This window comes from Seriola aureovittata, chromosome 23 (genome assembly GCF_021018895.1).
Source record: "Seriola aureovittata isolate HTS-2021-v1 ecotype China chromosome 23, ASM2101889v1, whole genome shotgun sequence".
NCBI lineage: Eukaryota > Metazoa > Chordata > Actinopteri > Carangiformes > Carangidae > Seriola > Seriola aureovittata.
In genome coordinates, this window is record NC_079386.1 from 10,481,448 (window position 1) to 10,495,005 (window position 13,558).

General features: G+C 41.2%; 1 protein-coding gene across 2 annotated transcripts in view; it reads left to right on the plus strand.

The window, feature by feature from the left end:
• Window positions 1–13,558, plus strand: part of rgs12a (regulator of G protein signaling 12a) — a 37,261-nt gene that overhangs the window by 700 nt on the left and 23,003 nt on the right. The window contains exons 2-3 of one of the 2 annotated variants that reach the window (XM_056369529.1): window positions 660–2,538; window positions 4,597–4,689. In XM_056369529.1, coding sequence (XP_056225504.1) covers window positions 742–2,538; window positions 4,597–4,689 — 1,890 coding nt within the window. In that variant the 5' untranslated portion in view covers window positions 660–741. Of the gene's footprint in view, window positions 1–659; window positions 2,539–4,596; window positions 4,690–8,918; window positions 9,224–13,558 lie in introns of those variants that run through there. The other variant, XM_056369531.1, reaches the window with a different exon arrangement.

Here is a 13,558-nt window from a genome sequence, read left to right on the forward strand (position 1 = left end):
TGGGTAGTTGCATTTTAATTTCAAGTATTTTCATTTGTTTCCAAGTGTATCTGTTAAGTATTTTGTAAATCTGTTTCTACCAAATGCTCTAAAATCATGTGTATTATTAGTAGCCTATTCAAGTATAAAGTATAGTATAGTAGTATAAGTACTTAATGGAATTATTTTTACTGTATAGGGCCTAAAAGTAGCCAATTTATCAATGAATGGATTGACAGAAAATGAAATGGCTATTATTAATTAATTACAATTTTCAAGAAATAATGACAAAAATTACTCAGTTTCAGCTTTCTTGCTTTATTTTGTTTGGCTGTAAACTAAAAATCTTTTCAACTGTTTTAAACTGTTCATTGGTCAAAATAAGACCTCAGGCTAGATGTTTTGGCAATTTTTAGGAGTTTCACAGAACATTACCCTCACATTAACCTATTAATTCACAGTATTCAATAGAATAATTGCTAATTATAATATTCATTAGTTTCAGGCCTAGGTTAATGTTTCAGATTAATATTTGATCAAAACAGGTTGCTGTTGAAAGGTGATGAACAACTGAATTATTTCTATATATTTCATATATTTTGTATAGTTTGCTACATTGCAGACAAACTACTTTTCAACTTTGTTTCTTCCTGTTTTTCCCCCCACTTTGGTAACTGTAGCATGACAACAACACAATAGTGTTGGCAACCTGCAAGTGTTTCAGTTCCCACATACTGGATCTCACAGCACCCTACGACAAAGATGAGGATACAGGGACAGCCTGAGGGTGCAAGGAGGCGTCTGGATTTAAATGCAGTCGGTGAGCTCAGGGGTGTGGAGGTCATCCGTGGTCGGGCAGGATATGGCTTTACTATTTCAGGACAGAGGCCATGTCTGTTGAGTGGCATCCTGGAGGGAAGTCCTGCTGACCTGGTGGGACTCAAACAAGGGGATCGCATCATGGCAATCAATGGAACTGATGTGTCCACTGCTTTGCATGAGGCTGTTGTGCAGTTGATTGGCAGCTGCAAAGGACTCTTGCGATTGGTGGTGCATGCTGATGGCCGAATAATGGGGAACCCCATCCTTAATGATGCAAAATTTGGGATTGGCCCCAAAAGTGGTATTTTCCAAAAGGCAGGTGTTCTTCGCACAATCTCTTACGACTCAAGCAATTCCTCATTTAACTCAAGTCTTGCTGTAGCCAACAAACAGAGGCCAGTATCAGAGCCTGATATGTCGCAGTGGTCACAACAGTGGAGTGTTTTACCTGAGAAACCAAAGGAGGAAACTTCCAGAGTGGGGGACACAGACTCTGTTTTTACAGACCCTGAAGAAGTCAACCCCGACTGGAGTATTTTAAATATGACCTTGGTGGTTGGCTACCTAAGCTCCACAGAGCTGATTTTGAACACTACAGGGTCAGAGGAGGATTGTTTAAAAGCTATTAGGGAGCGAATACGACAGTTGGGTACGGAGCAGGATACCCATAATTTGGTGATGATGAAAATTATGTTTGACTGCATCCGCCTTTGTGACGATGCGGGAGCTGTTTTGGCAGCTTTTCCCACTGAGAACCTTGTCTTAGGGGCCGTGTGTGCTGAAGACCCACGATTCTTTTGCCTGGTCACTACAGCACATATAATAGATGGCCGTGTACCAGAGGATGGTCCTCTGCGGGCATCCTGCCATGTTTTCTTTATCGACCCAGAGCTCGGAAACCATGAGGATCACAAAGGGATTGCTGGACGCTTTGGCTTTGACTGCACTCCAGATCCAGATGCCTTGGGCTGTCTGGAATTCCCTCAGACTCCCCCTGATGTCCTTCACTTTGTCACAGTCCTGTACAGTGACATGGGGGAGGCTGTGGAGAGGCTTAGAGTAAAACTGGACATGGAGGCTCAGCAGCAAGCCAAGGAGAATGGTAGCACTGGCAAACAAGGCAGCGCCAGCAGCAATGGGGACAGTGGAATTGGAAATGCGTCCCCCCCTGAGGAGAGAGCGGACAGGGATTTCCCTTCTGCAATCCGAACCCACCCTGGGGCCCACCTCCCCAGCTGTCCGTGGGATTATCCTCCGTATGAAGACCTCACCCCAATAAACCTCTCTGAGAATGACCATAAACTTAATCCAGAGAACAGTGCCAGCACACATTCCCTTTCAGAGTCACTACCTGGTCCTGATTCACTAACCAGTTTTTATGGAGGTCCCCCACCCAGGCTTGAGTTCCAGTTTAAGCCCCCACCACCTCCTCTGCCTTTGGGTAAAAAAACAAACTTCTTCGGAGACCCTCTCAGAGTTAGCCAAAGGTGGTTCTCAAAGCCAAAGTGGCCTAAAGCCCTAAACAGTGATCCTGAGGCTCAGGTGACATTTACCAACAACTGGTCCTCCAGTGTTAGCCTTAGCTCCGGCACAAGTAACCTCCCTCCCCCTATGAGCCAGATTCCTTCAGACAGGTACCAACCAGCAGAAGTCATGATGTTGCCTCCCAGAGAGGAATGGACCAAAAGGTTTCTTGAACAGAGACAGAAACAGCGCAAGGATGGTACAACCAAAAATGTGAGTAAGACAGTTTTTTTTTTACACTTTAAAGCTTATATTTTTACACATTTTGAAATACTTTCTTTACTCAGTTCACACAGGTGAGCTGTGGTCTAAATCAGGGGTTCCCAACCTTATTTCCTTGTAACCCATTACAACAAAACAGTGTCTACTTATGATGTCTCATTACCAATTGTATATGTCTACAGGTTGTGACAAGTTCACCAAAAACAGATTCTTTTCTTTATTTTATTTTGAGATGCTTATATAGGTAAAAAAAAAAATCATTCCACAAATAGCAAATATTGGAGGAAAGCCTGAGAACAGAAACATCATTTTGTTAGCGGAAATATGTGTTTTTTTCTGCTTCCTGTCCCTTTAGCGCCCTGCAACAACTTATCTTGTGACCCCTCGTAGGAGTTCTGACCCCCATTCTAGGTATCACTGGTCTCAATTACCTCCATTTGAGTGACATTAAGTAGTCAGTCACTTGCATTTCCACTGCTTTGCAACAACGAGGTGAACCAGCTTCACTAAAAACAATTTAAAAAAAATGGTATAGATGCTCTTACCATTAAACTGTATATGTTTAAACCTGTTTTTTTTTTTTATGTTTGTATTTTTTTGAGACACTGTAGGATTTTAAATACTGATGAGTCTTGCATTTGCTCATATACACTGTATCTTTGCAAGTAATTTCTCAGCTTTGTGGTAAAGAGAAAACCTTACACAAAGTGACATTAAATAGTTCCATTGTAAGCACAGTCCCACTGAGACGAGAGTATCTGTTTCTGTACTTCATTCATGTTTAACACAGCGACACAGGAAGTATTAAATGGTCACGGGGAGTTGAGTTTCCAGACATTGGGGGGGGGGGTGTTTTTGGTGGCACCTAAAATGAGATACAATACTACTATTTCAACAGTCATTTGGTGCTGAGTGTGAATTGAATTCAGAAAACACCTGTTGGACCTCAATGATGTCATTGTCATAAACATGTGGATATAGTTTTGTGTGTGTTGCTTTCCTCATTGCCCACAAGATGTCCCTGTGTTGCCATTTAGTCCCGGAAATCAGCCTTTCTCAGGAAGACAGTGATGTGTATGCAGTATCTCTGAATTAGTCTCCTTCTCTCAGCCACAGAAATGGCTCCAGCTAGCTGGCACACAGGCAAAAATAGTTTTGTGAGTGGCTAAATATTTAAAATCAGGGCAACCTAGGTTATGTGCAGCATGTATTCTACAGTTGTTCTATAGTTTTTGAACTGCCATTTTCAGCATTAACTGTAGCTTGCCACCTTATTTATTTAAGCAAAGTATTTTCTTGCGTTTATAAACCAGGTCTGGATTGTGCCTTTGTCCCTGAGCTTGCATTAGATCAGAAAGAAGACAATCTTGCGCAGGAAGCCAGGCAAATTATAGGGTAGAGCCCATGTCATGCAGTGGTAATTATCTGCAATTCTTAAACTCTCGTTCAAGCATTAGCTACAGCCTCTCCAATCATAAGAGTAGGGGTAGCTGGTTAAAATGCATGATCATTTCTGAAGTGATGGCAGGCAGATCTAATTTGTAGTGGCAGTTATTGACAGATTGTGAATAAATGTGTCTGACTTGGTACTTTTCAAAACAGGGCTGTCATAGTTCAGGTTACCCTTGTGTGACCAATTTGCATGTTTTCTGAGAGAACCGTGTGTGATGACCCCATTATATATAAATATAGAAGCTTTAACAGGGAAAGTCGTCAAATCTAGAAGAAATAATGACATCTCTAGGCTTTTTTCAGCTGATTTACCTCAAAGTAATTTCTCATTGTACTCATACTGTCATATTTGTATTTTCTCTCAAACTCCACACACCATGTTTGATTGTACACAACTATAATGACAATGAAGTTGAAATAAATTAACTTAATTTGAAATTAATTACAGTAACTTGGAGCCAGTGTTGTTGGCTGGGAGTTAATTTATCTTCATAAGGGTGTGCAACCTCAAAACCGCGAACCAGAATCAAATGCGACTATACAAGGATAACAATCCTTGCTCATCTTTGCTCATCCGTCTCTCCTTTATTTTGATAGGGCTCCAGGTTTTGGGGTATGGGTGTTGCTCGTGCCTCAAAACGCCGCTCTGCAAAACGTCTCAGCCTGGCAAGATCCTTGGATGACCTTGAGGTATTAAATTCTTTTACTTACTGTTGGTTTTCCTAGCATATGAGTTTCTGTTTGAATCATAACATTCATATGTTTTATGTTTCTAATTTCATTGATTGTGCCATTGTTCTTCTTTCACTAAGGTTGTTTGAAAATGATGAGCAATGGCAGAGTTTTATGTGAAGTGCACCACTTTTTCCATTTGGAAAATCCTCTTGTTTTTTTTTTTTTGTTGTTTTTTTTTTCAAGTTAATGGTCTGACAGTCTTCTTTAATTTCCATTCTGTTGGGCTTGTATTTCAGAAAAGTTGGCTTCACTAATGTGGACATTAAGGTGAACTATCCCCCTTTCTCATTCTGCTCCACTTTGAGCTCTTTTTTAACCTTTCATTTCCGTTGCCTTGAACTCTGCATTTGCTGCTAAACTTGTGGAAGGGGTGGCGCACAAAGTGGTCTTTGTGCACGGCCAGAGGCATGGTCCTGTTTGTTTGGCCTCGCTAATGAGCACTGCTGCACGACTGAATATCGTGCCCACATTCTCTCATATTAATGTTGCTGAGAGACTGTCTTCCTCCAGTGGCCTCTGCATGCATGCATTACTCATGCACACTGATTCACATTCATAAAAACACACGCATACTGTTCCTTCATCTCATAATTACTCTGAATGCACATGAACAGACACAAAAACAAACCAAAAAATGGCATACTGTATATCCACGCATTAGTCACACACAGATACACCCGCTGACCACACATTGTAATCAAAGAGGCATGCCACCAATCCACCTCAGGATTGTCCCAACACATACTAAACAGTGCCGTTGTTAAAAAGCTCCAGGTTCTGAGCAGGTTGGCCCCAGATATACAGTCACAGGATTAAAGATGGCTATAAAAGGTTACAACAGCTGCAGAGTTTCTGCCTGTAGCACAACTTCTATACTGTCATTCATTGTTGATTTACTGTTATCACAAGACCACAGTATGTTCAGGTTCTCATACAAAAATATTACAAATTCTAAAGGTTCTTCCCCTTCAAACTTACTGAATGTTCAAATTGTGAGGAGCTCGTTTGCAATTCTGGGCAGTGTGACTTATGAAGTTACAAACTTTAAAACAAGAAGTAAAATAATGCATTTTTCTTTTGTCTCTGAGCTCCAAGTCGGCTGATATGTGGAGATCCCTTACTGTGTGTTTCTGTTGGCTTTGTGATGTGTTTCAATATATTTAGTTGCTATGGCTGTGGCTTCGTAGCAGTTGCTAATTATGATGAATCTGTCAAGAGTAAAATTAATTCTTAGTTTACCATCATCCCTAACAACTGATGTAGCTGTTTTCTAGGGATTGTTATCAGACATGTACTCCTGCTCTTTGTTAAGTTTGAAATGTAGAGAACTGGGGAGCTTCAGGCTGCTGTAATCAGATTTCTATTTTACACTTCTTAGGTAGAACTATTTTCCATGGAACAAAATCACATTTGCAGGATAGAGAGCTGGATACTTTCACACTTGTAGTATTGTGTTGAGTTTACTTTGTTACGCAATGTTTTGTCAATTGTAATACCTGGCTCTCACCTCTCTGTCAGGAGCTGCCATGGCACTAAGAGGGAGAGACAGGCTCAGACTGGTCTATCTGGGAAGTATCAGTAGTGTCAAAAAACACTTGCCTTTCATATGGTGGCATCATGGGTAATATGATTTCAGTACATAATCCGGTTCTGACATGTCAGTGGTAGAATAAATGGCTAAAAGGCTGACTTGAAACAGCTGTGGTACGCTGAGTTTGGTTTATGTAAAATAGAATGTGGGCGTCCATATAATGACAGCTTGTGTTCGATTAAACAAGACTTGGATTAGGATGCTGGAATTATTGAGTTATGAGTGTGAATTTTCATTGTCAGGCATACATTGTGCAGATTAAAATTGCATTTAGCTGCTTTCTTTCTTAAACCAACTGGTTTTGAAAATCTGCATTCAGCAAGCTGGATTAATGCTTCCTGCTAAAGGTAAATCACTGTGCTCCTTTGGTTACATAAGATACTTTTTGATGCCAAAGAAGAATATTTAATTGTCTCTTGGAAGGGAAAGACGAGTTTTGTCAAAACACTAGTAGGAACACATTTGCATTTATATAGTTGAATATATTCACCGCTGTGCAAACAGAGGTGTCTGTTGTTTGTTTTGCACACAGCCATATCGACTGCTGTTGTTGAAGGAGTAAATTTCCCTGTCCGAAACTCTGCAAGTGGTCCAAGATTTTGTACCCTTGAATATCTGGTAGAAATTGCATGATTCTACTCCCCAAGGAGAGTTTTAGATGTTTCCAATTAGTGCCCCAAGTGGTACTGGATTTTTGAGGCTGATATTGAGATTTGAGAGTAAGAAAAAAGTTTAACATTTATCTGTAGAACAGTTAATAGCAACACATAACCTAAAACAAACCTTTTATTTTTATATCCCTACAGTTTGGTTATTAAAAGATTATATTTTAGATATGTCCTTACCAAACTATGTACTGCCAACACGTTTGTAAATCCCTACAGACATATCTTCAAAATTTCCCTGCTGTAATTTCTTGTTAAATGGACAATTTATCGGTCAGGCTCTACTTCAAGGATGGTATCCAACAAAAGTTTCTCAGGATGCATCCAACACATAGCTATTCAGACTGTATCTGATTGAGAACAATTTTTAACCTGTGCAGTTTTAAGTCATGGTAGGCCTATATGTTCCAAGACATAACACTATAGGGAATGTTTTATGGTTGTCAAAGGCAATTAGATCCTCACCTCACACTTGCCCCGGGGGCTCTCATTTCAATGGCTTCACCCTGAGTGCATGGTCAGATATCAGATGGTGCACTTCTTAAAACTCCTGCCACAGCAAATCAAAGCCCATCCAATGGCGTTACCAATTATGTCCTTATAAAGCATTACATATATGCAAGGTTTGGTGGTTTTAGCAAAAAATTTAGAGAACCACTTGTGTTTTTTGTGAGAAGCAACCTCAACACAAGCTTTAATACTGGAATCTATGAAATCCTCGGTAGAGACAAGCTAGAAACTAGAGCATGAGAGCCTTTTCTCTGTTGAAGGCTGTTGAATTTTGAATGATCAACCTATCAAACTAAATTGTTGACCTTTAATGACTGCTTGTAGTGGGGGTACAAACATGAAAGGTTTTGAAGTGCTTGATTTGTGCATCACTTTATAACTTGTGTATCGTTACGAAGGATGTTGTGAAGGACTCTTCTCAGGGCAAGTTTAGCAAAAAAAAAAAAACGTGATAAACTCTCAGTCAGTGCATCTGGACTCACAAGGACACCGTGAGACTATTTTGGAGTTCACCATCAGTGCTCAGGGCAGACCCTTGTGGATAACCCCTGTATGTGGCCTCGCTGCATGTTGTGGACAAGCCCAGAACAATTTGGACGCGTGAGGCCGTGTTGCTTTTTCCATGGTCGGTGGTGTGCGTCACAGTGGCTTGCGCAGGAATGAGCAAATGCTTGTTATTTTTCTTCACATTACAAAGGCTCTGACACGTAGCTTTTTTAACCCACGCACCAAGTCAGAATAGCATACATATAATCTCGTGCTTTTGGACATGCTTCGATGTGTGTCTTTCTGGTTCAGTAGTGGGAGAAACTCCTTTATAATTCTTGTGTTTGTGCTGATTCGTTTTCCCTGCATCTTATGATGAGTGTTTTGATGTATGCTGAGCTTTTGTTGTCAGATCCTCTTAGGTTTGGGCATGTTGAAGAATGTGCGGCTTTGTACCTTTGTACCCCTGCCCCCACATCCCACCACACAGCTCCACCACTATGAGTCGATTTCTTCTTCATCACAGGCTCCTTGTTTTTAGCTCCAAACAGATGCCTTGCGCCCGTGATGCTCTGCAGATGACAGCGTGTTCAACTTTACAGAGAAGACACCATTTGCAGACTGCTGTGCCTGTGTTCACAGACTCTGTCTTCTGATGTGCTGCTGCATATGAAAACATCTGTTATTGCGAGCCGTGAGTTAATGCTCACTGTTTTATTCAGGCATACTCTAGGTGCCTGCTGGGAGATTTGGGGCACTTTTTTTGCTCCATGAGTGTGAAGTTTCTCCTTTGAGGTGTGGAGACATTAGCTGCTCTTGTTTGCACGCCTGTGGGTAATAGATCTATCCTGTGGGCGTAGCAAAAACCAAGAGAAGGCATGAAGACACAGAGACGGGGAGGGAGGTAAACAGAGAGGGAAAGAGGAGGAATTTACAGCAAAGAGAAAGAGGAGGGAGGGAGAGTGAGAGGGAGAGAGAGAGAGGAACCGGCAGCAAAGGAAGAGAGAGGGAGCTTTTGAACTCCCAGTAGCTGTCAGGATTTTCGGCTCTCCTCCACACTCTCTCCTCCCCCGTTGAGCTCTGTCTCTCTGCACTGCAAACATTGACTCGCACACGCACCGCGGAGCTCCAGCGGATGGACTCGTTTACACACACCAGGTGTGTGGAGCAGCGCTGAAGACGAGCCAAACACACGCACACAGCGCCATACATGGAGCAAACTTTAACTCTCAACTCTGTAAGTCTTGAGGTCTTCGTTATTTTGTCTGTCTTCACTTTCTCCTCTATTTGATGATGCCATCTTCATCTTTCACACTAGTGGTATCCTCCCTGCCACCGTTACTTTTCCTTCTTTGGGCTCTTTGTAGCTCCTGTTGTAGCCTTTGAGCGGCATACAGTGGTTAGCTTGTGTGGTCTGTCAGAGGAATGTTTTGAGCAGTGCCAGCCGAATTCTCATGTGCTCTATGGTACACACAGCACTGCTGTATAAAGCAAAATGTGGTCTCACATCCATATCAGGATGCATGCTGACTTTAAATTAGACGTTATGTTAAAAGGGTTTTATGAAGTGACCGTGGATTATTCTTGTAAACTGCATGGGCCTTTGAATGAAGTGCGCTCTGTTGCACTCACCCTGAGAAGCGACCTTTTTCGCAGTCAATTGGTGGCATTGGAAGAAGTGAGATTCAGTGAGAGAGAAACGGATCAGAGTTTGTCGTTGTCAGATAGAATAAATTCTTCAGTGAATGTACACTAGCACTGTGTTTGAGGTCGTCATGTTACAGCAACAGTTTAGTCTGAACTTGAAATGGTTGCCTGTGGGTTTACCTTGCCCCTACTGGCTTTGTGCAGGCATGTCCCCGCTCTGATTCACCAGCCTTCTTATTCACTTATCTAAAAGCAAGCTTTGCGAAAATATGTCCCTTTTTTGGTGGTGTATGACTACTGCACGATCTTTATCGCACAGTATGTCAGAAAGGAACTAATAAATTAAATATAAGCAACAATCAAGTTGAGTTATGATTATTAATATTGTATTTTACTGTAATTTGCTAAAATGCCATACTTCATTATATAAATTTCTCTCACTGTTTTTGATGTGGGTGCGATGACTTGAGAAAATGAGCAGGAATAGTGTGTTCCTGCGGCTCAGCAGTAGAGGCAGGAGAACACGACGCACTTTTATCTCACTGACATCACATGGCCAGTTCTGGAGTGTGGGTGGACAGTTGCGCTCACGAATGTGTCCTAAGGCTAACATTATAGGATGCAAAGACTAAGCAGGCTGACATTTTCTAAATGTCTCCACTATGATTCCTTTTCTTCTTTCCTCCTCCTGCAAGAGGTTTTATTGCAATTACATAGACTCTGCTCTGCTCTCTCCAAACCCACTAACTGGAAAAACAGTACATTAACACAACAAAACTTGAGTAGAAGTTACTTAGCTGTCCAGCTGCTGCTCGCTGTATGAATATGCAACAGCCAATAACCAGATGACCAGATGTGGCTGTGGTTGCTGAGTTTGCTATTTGACCAAGCTGTAACCACGGAAAATACCCGCTGCCTCTCCATCTCTGGACGGAGGCGCACTGCAGCTCCATTCTCACACCAACGCTATGACATCATCTATCGACATTCACAATTATGATATATCTTTTTTAGTTAACCACACAGCTCTTCATCATTCGCTGTTGATTGACTATAGGAAAAGCTATCTGAACCAGGATGTCTATGGATGTGATACACAACTTCTGGAAATGATTCATTCTACACTCACTGTTTACCTTCCTCAATCGTACTATTATTACATTTCTCTGCTTCACTGAAAGGGAATTTACTGCCAAGGGTGTGGAGGTTACTCAACAAGGAATGGCTTCAGAACTGCCAAAGTCTTTTATCATCTCATGCTGGTAACAGTTCAGACATGTCTGGGATACAGTGGGCTGCTCGTCTTTCCTTACTGTTTACCTCACACCTGTAACTCAGACAATGCCGGGGTGCGTTTGCTTCATGGCTGAGACACTGAGAAATACAGCCCGTCCTGTTTTAACTGGAGGGGATTGCAGGAAAGCTCAGGAACTGAATGTAGTTGGTATCGTTTTGGCCTTGTGTTGGTGCAAGATGCTGCAGAATCAGGCCAAGGTCTTGTCTACTTCGCACTGTGGAAGTCATAAACATTGATTGTTGGGGCAGCCAAGTTACACTCCCTGTGATGTTGTGGGGGATTGGCTTGGCGCTCTACTTTGACAATGTAAACACTAACTTTTCCTAACGAGGTATTTTTATAAACATCTTCATCCTGTGGTCAACATAAATAAATGTGATATTTATGGTTATATAGCTTGGTTATTGCATGACCTCCTTGTTTACAGTTGAGTAAAAGGCCATGTATTGTTCATGTTGTGTCCTACACCATGTGTCATGATGTTTCCAAAGGCAGTAAATTAAAATGTTGCCCTGAAATGCAAATTTTGTGGTGCAAATGAATGGCATAATATGAAATATACAGAATGGTTAAGCAAAGGGGAACTAGCACAGTTAGTTTCCGTATGACATAAAAAAATAAATCAAGTGTCATTTAGGAAGGATGTGTAGAAGTGTGTGTGTAGACAAGGCCTCACACTATAAAAGTCTCAAACTGCATTTTTTTTTTACCACTGTGAGCATTGCCATGGACTCGTTACCATACCAAATACCAATAGAGACTCAGTGCCATCCTATAGTTAAGCCTAGCTTGCCTTCACCTCTTTCCCAGTCTCACTCAAACACTTTAGGTTCCCTGCATGACCAAAATGATTACAGATCTTACACCGCATACGGTCAGTAGTACTTGCACAGGAAGTAAAGGATTGTGGCAGGTTCTAATGTACCCAAGAACTCAGACTTTTCAAAACTGTGTACACTAAGCTTTCATTTAAGTTAGCTTGGTGGAAAACCAGGGGGACTCACGGGGCTAATTATAAGTGTCAGGTTTCAGGTTGGAAAGTCCATTTCTGGTGTTTTTTATGGAAGAGAATGAGAGCAGTCGGAGGGTGTGGTGGCATCTTATGTGGTTTATCCACCTAAAGCCCTCCAGGCTCATGTGAGTGCAGCCCTTTCTCTATGATAATAAATTGGGAGATGGGAGGGGTCCTTTCTCTCTCTTAAGTTATTCTATTTTGTGGGATTCAGCTGTGCCTTGTAAATCAAATGTATTTTATTTGTTACTTATTTTGTATGTAGCATTTTCCCAGTGACATGCCAATATTCCTGTTTGTTACGACAACACAACACAACACAGAGAGTTAATGTCATGTTTCTATGTGTGCTTTAGGCTTCACAGTTGCAGTGAGTGAGTATTAGTGAGTAGTAAGTCCGATGCCATGAGCTGACAGGTCCAGGCAGAGTTAACTTCGGTTAAGATCAGAATTGACATTGTTAGAAGTTGGGAAAGACAAATTCTGATATTGGTTAAAGCGGCACATTCCTGACCCTGGGAGAAGTAGGGCAGCAAAGGGAAACACGTAAACATATCCATTCAGATGAATGCTAGCACACCCTGCCAGCTTTTTTATCAGCAACAAGTGGCTAACACACACACACACACACACACACACACACACACACACACACACACACACACACATATCGGCAGCACTGCACAAATCATAGTAATGCCACTTTAATCCAGATAGGAGCAGAGCTGTACCCATCTGCTGTGGCTAACCGGTTGGAGTTGGGGAACAGGCAGTAGATTACTGTCGATCAGGGGGATTAAGAGATGAAACGCACTGCGACAATGACGATGGCCTCTGTTTGCATGCAAATCACTCGTGTCTTTAAAGACATTGCGAGCAACTCATTTGTTTACTGAGCGGATTACATTTCAAAGCCGCCTCGACACAAGTCTAGTCTCTTTACATGGCTCATGATCTGGGGCCAGACGTGCATCCCCCCAGCATCATTTAATGTCTGAGGTGGGATCCTTGTTTAACATAAAAGCCCTTTTATTAGATTTGTTTTTTAATTAAACTCTTCAGAGATCAAGATGATTAAATCTAAGCTAAAACTAAAATGTTGGCTTCCTACTCAAGTGCTAGAGTGTAGTCTCATATCCACACACACAACATGATAAGTTTTACATTTGAAATTGTTACCTGCTGAAGCTGTTTAAATTTATTTAAAATACATTCTCTCATTTTCTTTTTCTTAAAACAAGTGAGTAGACTTGCCAGTCAGGTGAGATAATAACTGTGACAAAGATATCCAAAGGATGCTTTTTCACCCCTGTATCTTCTAGTTTGCTTGTAGGTAAAATTAAAAAGTTATATACATGTATGGCTGAAATTTGAAATTTGTAGGAAACAAAGTATTTTTTGCTCTATTGTACTACATTCATGTCTGAAAAGCCAAACATAGAGTTAGTTGCAAAACACCATTGTATTTAGTCTATTATTCAAATCCATGAAACACATTGTTTGGTTATTACCAAAATCATATGGCCCTTAAAGTAAAAACAAAAATCAAATGATTTCAAGATTTAAATTGACTTATGTATTAGTGTCATTATGAACAACACTGGCACAATTCCTGA